This window comes from Dendrobates tinctorius, unplaced genomic scaffold (assembly GCF_039654945.1).
Source record: "Dendrobates tinctorius isolate UK_male_01 unplaced genomic scaffold, ASM3965494v1 ptg000265l, whole genome shotgun sequence".
Lineage (NCBI taxonomy): Eukaryota > Metazoa > Chordata > Amphibia > Anura > Dendrobatidae > Dendrobates > Dendrobates tinctorius.
Genome location: NW_027361932.1, coordinates 18,019,045 through 18,036,093, shown reverse-complemented (window position 1 = coordinate 18,036,093; position 17,049 = coordinate 18,019,045). Strand labels below are relative to the sequence as shown.

General features: G+C 41.5%; 1 protein-coding gene across 8 annotated transcripts in view; it reads right to left on the bottom strand.

The window, feature by feature from the left end:
• CABIN1 (calcineurin binding protein 1) overlaps positions 1-17,049 on the bottom strand; it is a 291,790-nt gene that overhangs the window by 140,749 nt on the left and 133,992 nt on the right. For all 8 annotated transcript variants that reach the window (XM_073559181.1, XM_073559178.1, XM_073559186.1 and 5 more), the window contains exons 20-22: positions 15,739-15,900; positions 11,881-12,087; positions 111-256 (exon numbers count right to left, since the gene is read on the bottom strand). In XM_073559181.1, coding sequence (XP_073415282.1) covers positions 111-256; positions 11,881-12,087; positions 15,739-15,900 — 515 coding nt within the window. The remainder of the gene's footprint in view (positions 1-110; positions 257-11,880; positions 12,088-15,738; positions 15,901-17,049) is intronic.

The following is a 17,049-nucleotide window of genomic DNA, read 5'->3' as shown; positions in this document are numbered from 1 at the left end:
TACATCAACACACTGTTACATGAACATATATTTAGATATATTATTACTATAGAAATAAAAACTTAAAAAATGAAACAAAAATATCAAACTATTTTACGTTGCAGACTGACCTGTTTGGACATTTGCAGATATCATGCATGTAGAATTTAATGGCCTTGGACTGTTCTTTATTTTTAAAATGGTAGTCAGCGAGAAGATAAAATAATTCATTCAGGACTTCGGGGGAATCTTCTGCTCCTTCTGGGAGTTGTGGCGCCTGAAATGAGGAGTTTAACATTTAAATAACGCAACTGAAATCATGGTATAATTCCTTTGCCAAAAGCTTTGCAAATAATCAGCACTTTGCTAACAGTAAGGTCCAGTAGTCTATGAAAAATAGCATGAATTTAAACAAGGTTTCTGGTTTTTGTGGAAATTAAGTTTATCTACTAAATAGTGAAAGAAGATGGAATATTTACTAAATATACCTTTTGTTTTCATGCCACATCATTTTCAAGATCTCTGCGTGCTGTCAGTGAAAAACTATTCAAAAGCTTTAAAAATAAATAAAAATCTTTTAACCCCTTCATGACCAAGCCTATTTTGACCTTAATGACCAGGCCATTTTTTGCAATTCTGATCAGTGTCCCTTTATGAGGTAATAACTCAGGAACGCTTCAACGGATCCTAGCGATTCTGAGAATGTTTTTTCGTGACATATTGGGCTTCACGTTAGTGGTAAATTTAGGTAGATAATTTTTTCGCTTATTTGTGAAAAAATCAGAAATTTGTCGAAAATTTCGCAATTTTCAAATTTTGAATTTTTATGCTGTTAAACCAGAGAGTTATGTGACACAAAATAGTTAGTAAATAACATTTCCCACATGTCTACTTTACATCAGCACAATTTTGGTAACAAAATATTTTTTGTTAGGAAGTTATAAGGGTTAAAAGTTGACCAGCGATTTTTCATTTTTACAACAAAATTTACAAAACCATTTTTTTTAGGGACCACATCACATTTGAAGTCACTTTGAGGGGTCTATATGGCAGAAAGTACCTAAAAGTGACACCATTATAAAAACTGCACCCCTCAAGCTACTCAAAACTACATTCAAAAAGATTATTAACCCTTCAGGTGTTTCACAGGAATTAAAGCAAAGTGGAAAGAAAAAATGGACATTTTAATTTTTCCAACAAAAATTTTCTTTTAGCATCAATTTTTTCATTTTCACATGGGCAACAGGATAAAACGGATCCTAAAATTTGTTGGTCAATTTCTCCTGAGTACACGATACCTCATATGTGGTCATAAACCACTGTTTGGGCGCAGGAAGGGCTCAGAAGGGAAAGAGCGTCATTTGACTTTTTGAATGGAAAATATGCTGGAATATTTAGCGGTTGCCATGTCACGTTTGGAGAGTCCCTGTGTGCCTAAACATTGGAACTCCCCCACAAGTGACCCCATTTTGGAAACTAGACCACCCAAGGAACTTATCTAGATGCATAATGATCACTTTGAACCCCCAGGTGCTTCACAAACTGATCTGTAAAAAGAAAAAAAAAAAAAAAAAAAAAAAGGACTTTTTTTTTTCTTTCACAAAAATTTTCTTTTAGCCTCAGTTTTTTCATTTTCACATGGGCAACAGGATAAAATGGATCCTAAAATTTGTTGAGCAATTTCTCCTGAGTACACCGATACCTCATATGTGGTCATAAACCACTGCTTGGGCGCACGGCAGGGTCCGGAAGGGAAGGAGCACCATTTGACTTTTTGAATGGAAAATTAGCTCCAATCGTTATCAGACACCATGTCGCGTTTGGAGAGCCCCTGTGCACCTAAACATTGGAGCTCCCCCACAAGTAACCCCATTTTGGAAACTAGACCCCTTATGGAACTTATCTAGATGTGTAGTGAGCACTTTGAACCCCTAAGTGCTTCACAAAAGTTTATAACAGAGCAGTGAAAATAAAAAATAATTTTTTTTCCTCAAAAATGATTTTTTAGCACGCTATTTTTAATTTTCACAAGGCTAACAGGAGAAATTGGACCACAAAAGTTGTTGTCCAGTTTGTCCTGAGTACGCTGGTACCCCATATGTTGGGGAGAATCACTGTTTGGGCGCATGGCAGGGCTCAGAAGGGAAGGAGCGCCATTTGATTTTTTGAAATGCAAATTACTTCTAATCGTTAGCGGACACCATGTCGTGTTTGGAGAGCCCCTGTGTGCCTAAACATTGGAGCTCCCCCACAAATGATCCCATTTTGGAAACTAGACCCCCTAAGGAATCTATCTAGATGCATAGTGAGCATGTTGAACCCCCAAGTGCTTCACAAAAGTTTATAACGCAGAGCCGTGAAAATAAAAAATATTTTTTTTTCCTCAAAAATTTTTTAGTGCGCAATTTTTTATTTTCACAAGGGTAGCAGGATAATTTGGACCCCAAAAGTTGTTGTCCAGTTTGTCGTGAGTACGCTGGTACCCCATATGTTGGGGAGAATCACTGTTTGGGCGCATGGCAGGGCTCAGAAGGGAAGGAGCGCCATTTGATTTTTTGAAATGCAAATTACTTCTAATCGTTAGCGGACACCATGTCGTGTTTGGAGAGCCCCTGTGTGCCTAAACATTGGAGCTCCCCCACAAATGATCCCATTTTGGAAACTAGACCCCCTAAGGAATCTATCTAGATGCATAGTGAGCATGTTGAACCCCCAAGTGCTTCACAAAAGTTTATAACGCAGAGCCGTGAAAATAAAAAATATTTTTTTTTCCTCAAAAATTTTTTAGTGCGCAATTTTTTATTTTCACAAGGGTAGCAGGATAATTTGGACCCCAAAAGTTGTTGTCCAGTTTGTCGTGAGTACGCTGGTACCCCATATGTGGGTGAGGACCACAGTTTGGGTACACGTTGGGGCTCGGAAGGAAAGTAGTGACATTATGAAATGATGACTTTGATGGAATGGTCTGCGGGCATCATGTTTCACTTGCAGAGCCCCTGATGTACCTAAACTGTGGAACCCCCCCACAAGTGACCCCATTTTGGAAACTAGACCCCCGAAGGAACTTATCTAGATGTGTGGTGAGCACCTTGAACCCCCAAGTGCTTCACAGAAGTTTATAACGCAGAGCCGTGAAAATAAAAAATATTTTTTTCCTCAAAAAAATGATTTTTAGCCAGCAATTTTTTTTTTCACAAGGGTAGCAGGATAAATTGGACCCTAAAAGTTGTCGTCCAGTTTGTCCTGAGTACGCTGGTACCCCATATGTGGGGGGGACCACTGTTTGGGTACACGTCGGGGCTCGGATTGGAAGTAGTGACGTTTTGAAATGCAGACTTTGATGTAATGGTCTGCGGTCGTCGTTACGTTTGCAGAGCCCCTGATGTGCCTAAACAATAGAAACCCCCCACAAGTGACCCCATTTTGGAAACTAGACCCCCCAAGGAACTTATCTAGATGCCTGGTGAGCACTTTGAACCCCCAATTGCGTCACAGAAGTTTATAATGCAGAGACGTGAAAATAATAAAAAAAAAAATTTCCACAAAAATAATTTTTTAGCCCCCAATTTTTTATTTTCCCAAGGGTAACAGGAGAAATTAGACCCCCAAAGTTGGTGTGCAATTTTTCCTGAGTGCGCTGATACCCCATATGTTGGGGTAAACCACTGTTTGGGCACACGTAGGGGCTTGGAAGGGAGGTAGCACCGTTTGACTTTTTGAACGCAAAATTGGCTGGAATCAATGGTGGCACCATGTCGGGTTTGGAGACCCCCGTGATGTGCCTAAACAGTGGAAACCCCTCAATTCTAACTTCAACCCTAACCCCAACACATCCCTAACCCTAATCCCAACCCTAACCATAACCCTAACCCCAACACACCCCTAACCCTAATCCCAAACCTAACCATAACCCTAACCACAAGCCTAACCCTAATTCCAACCCTAACTCTAATTCTAACCCTAATTCTAACCCTAATTCCAATCCTAACCCTAATTCCAACCCTAACCCTAATGGAAAAAAATAAAAATAATTTCTTTATTTTATTGTTTGTTCCTGCCTATGGGGGTGATAAAGGGGGGGTTTATTTGCTTTTCATTCTATTTTGATCACTGTGAGAGTTTATCACAGTGATCAAAATGAATGAATGGAAATTGCAGCCGGCGCATATGGCGGCGCCCATGGTCCGGGACCGTGGGACACCGGGAGCCATGGCGGCACTCGGTGAGTACCAGGGGTGGGAGGGGGGGCGATCGGAAGGCGGGGGAGCGGAGGGAAGGCGGGGGGGGGGGCAGATGATGACAGCGGCGGCACATCGCCGCTGTTATTCAGTGACGGGGGACAGATCGCCCCCATTAACCGTGGGGGGGGGGGTCGGATCGGTGTCACCAGCCATGTCCGATGCTACAGCAGCGTCGGACATGGCTGGATTGTAATATTTCATCAATTTTCATTGATGAAATATAACTATCGCTCTGATTGGCTGTTTCACTTTTAACAGCCAATCAGAGCGATCGTAGCCGCGTGGGGGCGAAGCCACGCCCACCCGTGATGAAGTACAAAGCCCCCTGTATCTGCGGGTCGGGTGACCTTTCAGTGACCTAGGTCACCTGACCTGCAGGGGGGCTTTAAAGTCATGACACCACATAGGCGTCACTGGTCATAATGGCACCAGTTTTCATGACGCCTATGTGGAGTCATTGGTCGTGAAGTGGTTAATTTAATAGCCTACTCGGGAAGTATTGGTGCATTAGCAAAAAACTCAGTAAGTACATTACAGATGTACTGTGTTCGTGTTGCAGAGAGGTTGATTCAAACTGATCACTTGGTATTTGAGCAGCAATCTGATCAGCGCATTGCTGAAAGACTTTTCTAACAAAAATAAACTGTCCAATGTGAACACCACTGCAAAACCTCTCCTGGTCATATTAATTAACACAGTTATGGGATGAAACTGAATGGGAGGAGACACACATTAGATGTTAGAAAAAAGTTTTTGACAGTGAGGGTGATCAATGAGTGGAACAGGCTGCCACGAGAGGTGGTGAGTTCTCCTTCAATGGAAGTCTTCAAACAGAGGCTGGACAGACATCTGTCTGAGATGATTTAGTGAATCATGCTTTGAGCAGGGGGTTGGACCAGATGACCCATGAGGTCCCTTCCAACTCTATCATTCTATGATTCTAGTTGCATGACTTACCACAAGAGAACTCCCATCACCTGTGTCACATCGGAAGTGGTGTTCAGGCCTTGGATAAAAAGGGCCTGATTCATTATTGCATTTGCGTTTAGTTTTTGATGTATTACATTTGCACCTAATTCTTCTTTTATTATGTGCCTATTTTTCATGTGTTCTCCCGTTTGTTTTTTTCATTTTGTGTTCGTCATAATGGGTGGGGTTTATCTTTTCCAGATGCTTTCAGCTAGGCAGAATCACCAATTTTGACAAAAGAGTTGAAAAATTTGTCACAAATGTACTTCAGACCCCTATTGGAGTCATTTTGTGCATGCCAGAAACTTTGGTGCAATATTTGCACCATTTCGTAAAAAGTGTACAAATGGGTCAAAGACAAAACTAAACAGAATTTGTTTTGTTTTGCATCAACACCACAAAAAGGGGAATAGAAAAAGCTCAAATAATAGAGTATAGTGTGCGCATAAAATTAAATATTCTATTGAAAAGCAAAATATATGAAGTTCCAAATACAACCAGCATAAGGATATGTGCCCACATTAGCGTTTTTAAACACTCACTAAACTGATCCCCTTCCCAGAAAACGCGTTTTATTTCCGCGCGTTTCTTGTGCGTTTTCTGGGAACATTGGAAAAGGCTAAAAACGCTCAGCAATGCGGAAATTAATGAGCATGCTGCATTTTTAGCCGCTAAGCGATTCCTGAGCTTTTAAAAACGCATGCATTGGCACAAAAAGCCAAAAATGCATGCAATTTAATGTGAAGCTTCTTTTAAGCGTTTCTGCAGCGTCTGATCCGGCACAAACGCTGTGGAAATGCTTACAAAAACGCAACGTGGACACACAGCCTTAATGATCACAGCAAGGTGCTACAGAAGTTGCAAGTTGCAACCAACCCAGCATATTCAAGGCAACATAATAACATTTATTGCAAGTCAGATAAAAGGTATCTAAGTAGAATATTTTAAGTAGAATGTACTAAGTACATAGTACTATATAAATTACCTAGTTGCACAAGAATAAAACATGTATAAATCGCTGAAGTGCTTATGTATGTTATTACCGGTGTGCGCGAATTTCCTGCTGCCCCAACGTGTCTTCTGACGAATGGTGGCGAAACAAGAGTTGGGGCGGAAACAATACTCATAAACCAGCAATAAAACATGTAAGCACTTCAGAAATTTGTGGTTTTTTTTTTTTTTTTTTAAAAGATTGCCATGGTGTGCAGAGTATAGAGTTTTCAGGTGTCTTTGCCTGATTCATCTTTTGTGACTTTCCAAAGTCACAAATTTTGTTGAAAACATATTCCAGTCCCCCCTTTGAGTGATTTTAAGTACTCCTGAAACTTAGGGACAATTTTGTGCTAAAACATGCTAAAAAGAGAACCGGTCTTATGCCCCAAATTCAGGTCAAATCAAACTTCTGAATCAAATTTTTTCATTGATCCAAAAACTACTGCCAGCAGCCTTGTTGGTGGGTGGAGACTTCAACATCCCTTTCTCAGAACAATCTGATAGATTCTCTATAAGTGGTAGACCCCCATCACAAAATCTGATCAATTTGGCGAGAGACTTTAGAAAATTAATTAGGTCAAACTCCTTGTTTGACTTGTGGAGAATTGATAATCCTAACTTTTCCTTTCTTTTTCCTTTTACTCTCCTCATCGTACCCATTCTAGAATAGATTATTTTTTTGCGAACATTCCAATCCTTAGGATGATGGTGAAGGTAGAGTTGGGTCACATCACCGGGTCTGATCATGCCCCGATGGTCTTAGATCTTAAAACCACTCAACTGATTTTCAGGGTGTGTCACTGGCGGTTGAGTGAGTTTCTAATAAAGGATCCAACAATTCGGGAGACTTTATTGAACCATCTTTCTGACTTCTTCCATTTGAATAAGGGCTCGGTTTTCTCCCCCTTCGGTTCTTTGGGAGGCCCAAAAGGCTGTCATGAGGGGGTACTGTATTAAGGAGGGTTCTAGATTAAAAAGAAAAGTTAGAGCGGAATTTGATAAATTAACTTCTCAATTATCAAGTGAGGAACGTAAGTTTGCAGTCTCGCCTTCAGTGAGGACGTTAAATAAGATTGTGGTGCTTAGAAACAAATTGAAAGACCTGGCATCACGTAGGGTTGAAAAACTCCTTCTTTATACTAAACAAAAGTACTACGAAAAAGGAAACAACGCTCATACAATTTTGGCCAGATTGTTGAAAGAAAGAGCCTTGAATTCCCTTGCCCAGGCTTTGAGAGGAACTGATGGCACAATCCATTATGATCCTACTGAAATCTCAGACATGTTCTACAATTTTTACAGCAAATTAGATAACTTACAAGACACTATCGTTTTAAATACGTCCGACAGAATAGAGGCACTGCGCCAATTTCTGTCAAGCTTGAATCTTCCAATTCTCCCCTCTGAGGCCTTGTTGTCTCTTAACCATAGTGTGAAACGGGAGGAGGTTCTGGACATTTTAAGGGACCTCCCCTTGGGTAAATCTCCAGGCCCAGATGGGCTGACATATCTGTACTACAAAACCTTTGCAGAGGAGCTCTCTCTGCATATGTTCAATCTCTTTAATTCCTTTCTTGAGGGTTTCTCCATGCCGGATACTCTGGCACATTCCTATCTGGTACTTATCCTAAAATTGGGGAGGGATCCCCTGGATTGTTCAAACTATCGCATCCAATAGTGTTGTTAAATTCTGATTTCAAAATATTCACCAGCTTACTGGCTAATAGATTGAACTGTTAGCTTCCCCAGCTTATTAACAAGGACCAGGTAGGTTTCGTCCCTAACTGGCAGGGCGGGGACAATACTAGAAGGGTGATAGATCTGATTTATGTTGCTAATAAAAATAAACTACAGTCTCTTATACTAAGCTTAGATGCAGGAAAGGCATTTGATCGCTTTAATTGGTCCATTTTATTCGAAACTCTGAATTCAGGCTTTCGGCTTTTCAGGCCCCCTTGTCAGCTATTGGAGTATTATATAGTTTCCCTTCTGCCTCAATCAGGCTCCCTTTTTGCACTTCTCCTTCATTTAAAGTATCAAATGGGACCTGTCAGCTGCCCTCTAACGCCCTTTTAAACGTTTTATGCATAGAGCCGCTAGCGGTGATGATTCGGCAGAATCTGAACATATCAGGCATAGAGGTGCACGATAAGATGTTTAAGATTTCCTTGTTTGCGGATGATGTCCTTTTGACCCTGACCAATCTACATATTATGCTGCCTAACCTGATGAAGGATCTTAAAAAATATGGGGAATTATCGGGGTATAAGCTAAACACTTCAAAACTAGAGGCCGACTAAATATATCTCCAGATGTACAGGACCACCTAAAATTAAATTTTACATTTATATGGAAAGCTGAGATTATTAAATATTTAGGGGTTAATACATCCTCCTCTTACGGTAATCTGTATATTTCCAATTTTCTGCCTCTTCTGAACGAATTAAATATTTTGCTGGACAAATGGAAGCCTCTCTCGCTTTCATTAATTGGCAGGATTTCCTCTCTTAAGATGTCCCTCCTTCCCAGACTCCTCTTATTTTGAGACCTTGCCGGTAAAGGTTCCCATGAGTGATCTTAAGTCTCTCCAGGCAGCTATGATGAGGTTTATTTGGAAGGATGGATGTCATTGGATCTCTAAAGGTGTCCTCATCACTCCTAAATCACAAGGAGGCCGCTCACCTTGGTAAAATCCCTTCATGGGCTTCATTTTGGGTATACAATAAGTGGACATAAATAGAGAAATAATGGTTGGTGCCAGTCCATCCAAACTCACTACTATGGCTAAAGAGGACCATTGTAACCCCAGAGCCTCTACTAGGCCCCATCTGTTTCACGAGAGAGATCTGGCTCTCCTGTATGAGAAAGATTGGTCTGGCCTCTCCTAATTCAACTATGGTTTCATATATATCTCAACCCCTGCTGCCAAGCAGTTTTGATCATACGATGGCCCACCCTTGGTCCTCTGTGGGCTTGTTTAGATTTGCTGATGTAGTAGACGGGAACACGCTGGAGCTTCTTTCATTTGATAACGTCAAATCTAAATTCTCTATTACTAATAAAGAATTTTATCAATACCTGCAGATTAAGCATTTTGCCTTTTCCCTTTCTGGCTCGTTGGGAGTCTCCCTGCCGATGGACTTTGAGAGGATTTGCAGAAGAGGGTAACCGACCAAAGGTTTAATCTTAGAAATTTATAAAATTCTGAGTTCTCCCCAAGATGGTCATCAACCAAAACACTCTTACATGTACAAATGGGAAACTATTCTGGGAAAGGAACTCTAGCCCCAAAACTGGCATATCATCTGGGAAAAGGCAGCTAAGTCTTCTACCTGTACCCTTTACAAGGAAAATCAGTATAAGATACTTATGTTCTGGTATCACACTCCTGACCTCCTTCACAGACTGAACTCTTCAGTAACGTATGTGTGTTGTCATTGCGGCTCTGATGTGGGCACACTGTATCAAATCTTCTGATCATTTCCGGGGATTGGGAATTTTTGGAGGGAGGTGGGTTCGTTGATCTCCAAGGTTCTCTTTACTGATGTGCATCTGGACCCGTCCATATATCTGCTAAATCTTACTCCTAAAGGGATGGGGAAAGGGTCAGCTATACTGCTATTACACATTCTAATTGCGGCTACATGTTTGATCGCCCTCAACTGGAGACAGGTCTCCCAAGTGTCACACCTTGATTTGCTTTAAAGAGTTAACAACATCCGAAGGATGGAATATATGATGGCCATTCTGAACACGAGTGTGGAGAATTTTGACTCGGTATGGGCTCCATGGGATTACTTTTGGGCACAGAGAAATGACTAATTCTGTACTGGAATGCTGGATCCTCCCTTCTCCTGACACTTGCTCTCTTCTCCCCTTCCCCTCCTCTCCTTATGGTGTGTGTCCTGTCTTATTGTGTTTAAATTTGGGTTATATGTTTGATAAATTGTTTATGTTTTATATTGTAGTGTGGTTGGTGAGTCACTGACAGTCTTCTTATTCTGTCTGCTTTGTACTGTAAAAGCTTGACCTGATTCTCCTTTAGATTTGTCAAAATTGTTAAAACTTTAATACAGGAAAGATGTATATCTTTGTACCGTGTCAGCCAGTACATAGAAGAATATTCAGAATTGAGAGTCCTCAGTGGTTGATACCATCTTTTCAGTTAGCCATTAAAAGGTAACAAATTGCAAGCTTTCGAGATTACTCAGGTCTCTTCATCAGGCATTGACTAATACAAAATCTGAAGAATCACATATTTATGCACAACACAGAACAGAAAAAATGCAATAGATAAGACAAGTGACGTGAAGCAAAACTGTCATTATGGGAGCGGGATAAACATAAATATTGGACCAGTTCATAGATAAGGAGTGAGAGTTTTATTGTCCTCTGATTGGGGTCTGGTAATTACATTACTCTCACTCCTTATCTATGAACTGGTCCAATATTTATGTTTATCCCTCTCCCATAATGATAGTTCTGCTTCATGTCACTCGTCTCATCTATTGCATTTTTTCTGTGCTGTGTTGTGCATAAATATATAATTCTTCAGATTTTGTATTAGTCTATGCCTGATGAAGAGACCTGAGTAGTCTTGCAATTTGTTACATATTTTCAGTTAGCCATTAAAAGGTATCAACCACTGAGCACTCTCAATTCTGAATATTTTTCTAAAACTTTAATAAAAATTTACAGGTTTTTTTTTTTTTTTTAAACGGAACCGGTCACTGTTTCATGTTGCTCAAATCAGGGGCAATATGATTCAGAGCCTGGCTGCAATAATTAATGTCTTTCACTGAAAAGCTTCAATGTTTTAGAGAAAACAGTTTGAGAATCCAGATGGGGTTCATAGGGAGGGACGTGACTTCTCCATCGCTGACCTTCAGTTTTTCCATCCTCACGTTAATGGACATGTATCTCCCTATGTGAACACATGGGGAGACCTGTCAATCACCTGAAGCTTTGCCTGGAGAAGTTGGCCAGAAACAGCACAAAAATTTTCTTCTCTCTTCCAATAGTCAGCCGCCAGCTCTTCAAACTATGCACTCTCTGAGATATCAGTGCGTTTCAGTAAAAGACATACCTGGCTGCAATCATGCAGCAAAGCTCTAATATATGTGGCTCCTGGTTTGGACAGCACAATTCGACTGTCAGGTTCCCTTTAAAGACAACGATAAACAGCATTTTTTATTATTTTGCACAAAATTCATTGCAAATCATGAATTGGACCCAATGTTTACATTCATAGACAGCAAGCAGAGATAACGAAAATGGTGAAAATTTCTAACAAAAAAAAAGGTATACTAGGAACTTATGACTCCAATAAAAGGTAACAGAATATCCTCGTGATTCTGCGAGTGCAGAAAATGTGCCTGTTCAGACATCAGGGATGTAAGGTTGTAGCTGAAAGCAGGACTCCCATTGTAATGGTTGGGATTACAGTCTGTAATGGATTGCAGTCTATCAGCAGTGACCAGTCTTTTAGGTAAGGAGGGCATTACTTACAAGCTCTTTAGTATAGAGCTTGTAATCACTGCTCTGAAGCTGGCCAAGTAATCGCAGTGCATTGTTAGCTCCTGATCCAGCCAGCTTCAGTGACACTGTGCTCCTGTGATGCTGCAGAGATAAAGCTGCCAAGCACACAATTCAGACCAGTAGCACAAACACTTAAATCGTAAAGAGCCAAACACTGTACCTTGTTACTTGTGCCTTCAATGTAGGCTGCTACACTCTCAATGCCTAGCTTGGGTTTATCTGAGCGAGGTGTTATGGTGGCCATTTTTCTCAGAAGATTAGCCAGGTCTGCGGAGACTGTGCTGGTCTTATAGCTGTCAAATTCAGGAAGAGACTTTGGCTTGAAATAGTCAAACAAAACAAGTGCATCTTCCCAGAGCAACTCCACCTGCAGAGGAAGGCACATTACTGAGACATGTTCATATCTACACGTTTAAATCTATACATGATTTAATAGTTGTTCTGATAAACGCCCCAAGTTCTAATCCTGCTACTTGCTTCGGCATATAAATCTGCATGAATTCTTACAGTTCTGTCACACATACTAATTTGTATATTAATTAATAGTGTAAAAATAATAATCATCATAATGATAATAATAATAATAAAAAGATATACCGTAACTTTCCTCCAGAGTGCTGCCCCTATTCTTGCCGTCCTCCTCACTTTGTCTTATGGAGGAGGACATCATGGGAGCACTACAGTCACCTATCTCTCTCTTCTAGCTCAGATCACTGCTGCAATTAATCAGTGGTTGATGACCTCCACCACAAGAAAGCTAAGCAAGGAGGCTAATGGGGTCATGGCCAGCACTGACAGAATGACGTACAGTGGGGCAAAAAAGTATTTAGTCAGTCAGCAATAGTGCAAGTTCCACCACTTAAAAAGATGAGAGGCGTCTGTAATTTACATCATAGGTAGACCTCAACTTTGGGAGACAAACTGAGAAAAAAAAAAAAAATCGAGAAAATCACATTGTCTGGTTTTTTTTTTTCATTTTATTTGCATATTATGGTGGAAAATAAGTATTTGGTCAGAAACAAAATTTCATCTCAATACTTTGTGATATATCCTTTGTTGGCAATAACAGAGGTCAAACGTTTTCTGTAAGTCTTCACAAGGTTGCCACACACTGTTGTTGGTATGTTGGCCCATTCCTCCATGCAGATCTCCTCTAGAGCAGTGATGTTTTTGGCTTTTCGCTTGGCAACACGGACTTTCAACTCCCTCCAAATGTTTTCTATAGGGTTGAGATCTGGAGACTGGCTAGGCCACTCCAGGACCTTGAAATGCTTCTTACGAAGCCACTCCTTCGTTGCCCTGGCGGTGTGCTTTGGATCATTGTCATGTTGAAAGACCCAGCCACGTTTCATCTGCAATGCCCTTCCTGATGGAAGGAGGTTTGCACTCAAAATCTCACGATACATGGCCCCATTCATTCTTTCATGTACCCGGATCAGTCGTCCTGGCCCCTTTGCAGAGAAACAGCCCCAAAGCATGATGTTTCCACCACCATGCTTTACAGTAGAAATGGTGTTTGATGGATGCAACTCAGTATTCTTTTTCCTCCAAACACGACAAGTTGTGTTTCTACCAAACCGTTCCAGTTTGGTTTCATCAGACCATAGGACATTCTCCCAAAACTCCTCTGGATCATCCAAATGCTCTCTAGCAAACTTCAGACGGGCCCGGACATGTACAGGCTTAAGCAGTGGGACACGTCTGGCACTGCAGGATCTGAGTCCATGGTGGCGTAGTGTGTTACTTATGGTAGGCCTTGTTACATTGGTCCCAGCTCTCTGCAGTTCATTCACTAGGTCCCCCCCGCGTGGTTCTGGGATTTTTGCTCACCGTTCTTGTGATCATTCTGACCCCACGGGGTGGGATTTTGCGTGGAGCACCAGATCGAGGGAGATTATCAGTGGTCTTGTATGTCTTCCATTTTCTAATTATTGCTCCCACAGTTGATTTCTTCACTCCAAGCTGGTTGGCTATTGCAGATTCAGTCTTCCCAGCCTGGTGCAGGGCTACAATTTTGTTTCTGGTGTCCTTTGACAGCTCTTTGGTCTTCACCATAGTGGAGTTTGGAGTCAGACTGTTTGAGGGTGTACACAGGTGTCTTTTTATACTGATAACAAGTTTAAACAGGTGCCATTACTACAGGTAATGAGTGGAGGAAAGAGGAGACTCTTAAAGAAAAAGTTACAGGTCTGTGAGAGCCAGAAATCTTAATTGCTTGTTTCTGACCAAATACTTATTTTCCACCATAATATGCAAATAAAATGAAAAAAAAACAGACAATGTGATTTTCTGGATTTTTTTTTCTCAGTTTGTCTCCCATAGTTGAGGTATACCTATGATGTAAATTACAGACGCCTCTCATCTTTTTAAGTGGTGGAACTTGCACTATTGCTGACTGACTAAATACTTTTTTGCCCCACTGTAAGTCTGGTAGTTATGAGGCTTTTCTTACATTTTTTATTACCACCCTGTGTCAGTTTCAACATCAAAATTATTGGTGGAGAACTCTTTTAAAACTAAATATGATAATTGCACAGACAGAAGATACCCTAAAAGTTTCATTTTTTGCTGAAGAGCTCCCATTAAGTTTTTAAATACCGTATATACTTGAGTATAAGCCAACCAGAGTATAATCCAAGGCACCTAATTTTGCTACGGAAAACTGGGTAAGCTTATTGACTCGAGTATGCATTGTCCACCTCATTCCCGTCCTGTCTTGGTATGCCTGGCTCCCCCCGTCCTGTCCTGGTATGCGTGGCTCCCCCCGTAGCTGTCCTGGTATGCGTGGCTCTCCCCTCCCGTCCTTGTATATATGCTTCCTATTACAAAAAAAAAAACCAAACATACTACTCACCATCCAACGTACCCTTGCAGCACCTAGTTCCGGCTTCCAGCAGCTCTTCCTGTGATGAGCGTTCACGTGGCACCGCTCATTAAGGTAATGAATATGCGCTCCACGCCTATGAATGAGCGGTGCCACGTGATCGCTCACCACAGGAAGTGCTGCTGGAAGCCGGCACCAAGATGCTGCGAGGGCGCCAGGACCAACGAGATGCAGGGCACGCTGGAGGGTGAGTAGGAAGTCTTCTGGAAGCCAGCGGTTGCAGCTGTCACTGTGCGCGCTATAAGAGAAATGAATATTCATTTCTTTTTAACAGCAGCACAGATTGTAGCCACAGCTGCCGACTCCTGCCTCTGTCACCTGCTGCTCCGCAGTGCCCACTCCCCCGCCAGCCCTCTAGGACAATTTACTCGTGTATAAGCTGAGGGGTGCGTTTTCAGCACAAAAAAATGCACGAGTATATATGGTATGTATTATTATATTGTGAGTGTGTTGATATACTCAACTACCTCTGCTCTCTTCAGTATCCAAATCTGTTCTCCTCTTGTGAGTGAAAATACAGCTTTGCCCACTATCCAGATCACACTGCGCTCTGCGTGACCCGGAAGTGAACTTTTAAAATGTAATCCTATGGAGCGTCAGAACGAGGCCCATAGGCTTTCATTGTTAAAGAGACTCAAGAATAGATCACAGAGTGACCAGAAGAGATGGCAGAGCGGTGACGTCACTGAGTAGAGGAGCAGAACGGCGGAGAGAGCAGCGGTAGGTGAGTATATTAGTATACTCACAGTACATTACATGCACATACTGTATACTCAGATTTAATTAATAAAAAACTTAATTGGCGCGCTTCTTCAACAACAAAAAGCAATCAAATAAGAAATCAGAAGATAATTTGTGTCTGTTAATCCATCAGCACAATATAATGGGGAAGACTCATAAATTCAATGATGACTACAGTTTTCTGGTGTAATTGCATTGAACAGAATGGTCTTCATGATGGACGGATACTGGTATGTTACAATGCAATAACATACAGGATCGCATTGTAATGATGAGAAATTCTAATTCTCTGTGCCTTTCCTGCATTTTTGTGCATTGCTATAATGTACTCGGACAAGGCTGATTGAACACTAAAAAGTATTATACCACTTATTGTTAAATGCTTGTAGTTACCGGCTGTACAGAATGCTCCTCTAAGTACCGAGCCTTGCTCTTCTTGCTGGGGTATCCATACAGACAGTAGAAGCACTGCTCTAGGGCAGTCTCAAACTCCTCCTTAAAAGGATGGTTGTCTTCCTTTGTGGACAATGCCAGTTCTTTTAATAGAATACGTAGCTGTATACACATGAGAAATACAGAGTGAGGGTGACACAGGACAATGGAAGAAACTAATGTCAGAAATTGTCAGGAAAAGAAGAAAGTAACAGTACAGTAAAGTGAAAACAGCAATATCTTTAAAGCCCCCGTCTCACATAGCGAGATCGCTGTTGCGTCACGGATTTTGTGGCGCAACAGTGATCTCGCCTGCGATCTCGCTACATGTGACACAAAGCGGCGATCGGGCCCTTGCTGCGTTGTCGCTGATCGTGCTTGAATGTCCTGGGCCATTTTTTGATTGATGGTGTCCCGCTGGCCAGCATGCATTGCTGTGTTTGACAGGATCAACGACGAACGACCTCAATACTACAGGTCTGAGAGACAGGGTCCCAACGACCGTCTTATCATTCTGTATCGTTGCTGCGTCGCTGGTGTGATCTGAGAGTTTGACATCTCAATAATTAGAATAAATAAATTTAACCTTTATTGAAAATTATCTAAAAACAGGACAACCACACAGAAAAACCAACAACTAACCGTGTCACCTATTGTGGCCCTACACTGGGGCCCTGATAATGACTTCCTAACCAGCGGAGGTTGGCACCCTAAAGATTAACGCCCCCGATCCACGATGGCTGACCCTGATGCTCCTAAATAACCCTGGACTGGTGCAGCATACAGTCACTCATTTGACCAGGAAAGGAGTGTAAAGGTGTCGCCAGTATAGGTAGGTTAAATAGGCAACAACAGAAAAAGTGCAAAACAAGTGCTGTAAACACAAGACATAAAGTGACATGTGCAGACAAATGAGTACCTGACTATACTGTTCCCTGTGACTGGACACCTTCCTATCAGCGGAGGTTGGCACCCTACTGGTCAGCGGAATGGCGCCCCCGATCCACGACTGCTATCCCTTCAGTCCCTGATGTGACTAATCTTGAATCAAATAAGGGTAGCAGAGTAATAGATTAACAGAAGGTACATTTTAACCCAGTGGTCCATTTGTGACCCATATGGAAAAAAGTTTATAAATCATATTGATAACAGTAAAAGGTACTCAAAATTGGTAGTTGATGAAGTAGAACCTCAACGCGTTTCTCCTAATCGGACCATCAGGAGGTAGATAGTCAGATGCTGTGTGAGAAATGACCAAACTCCCCCATATAT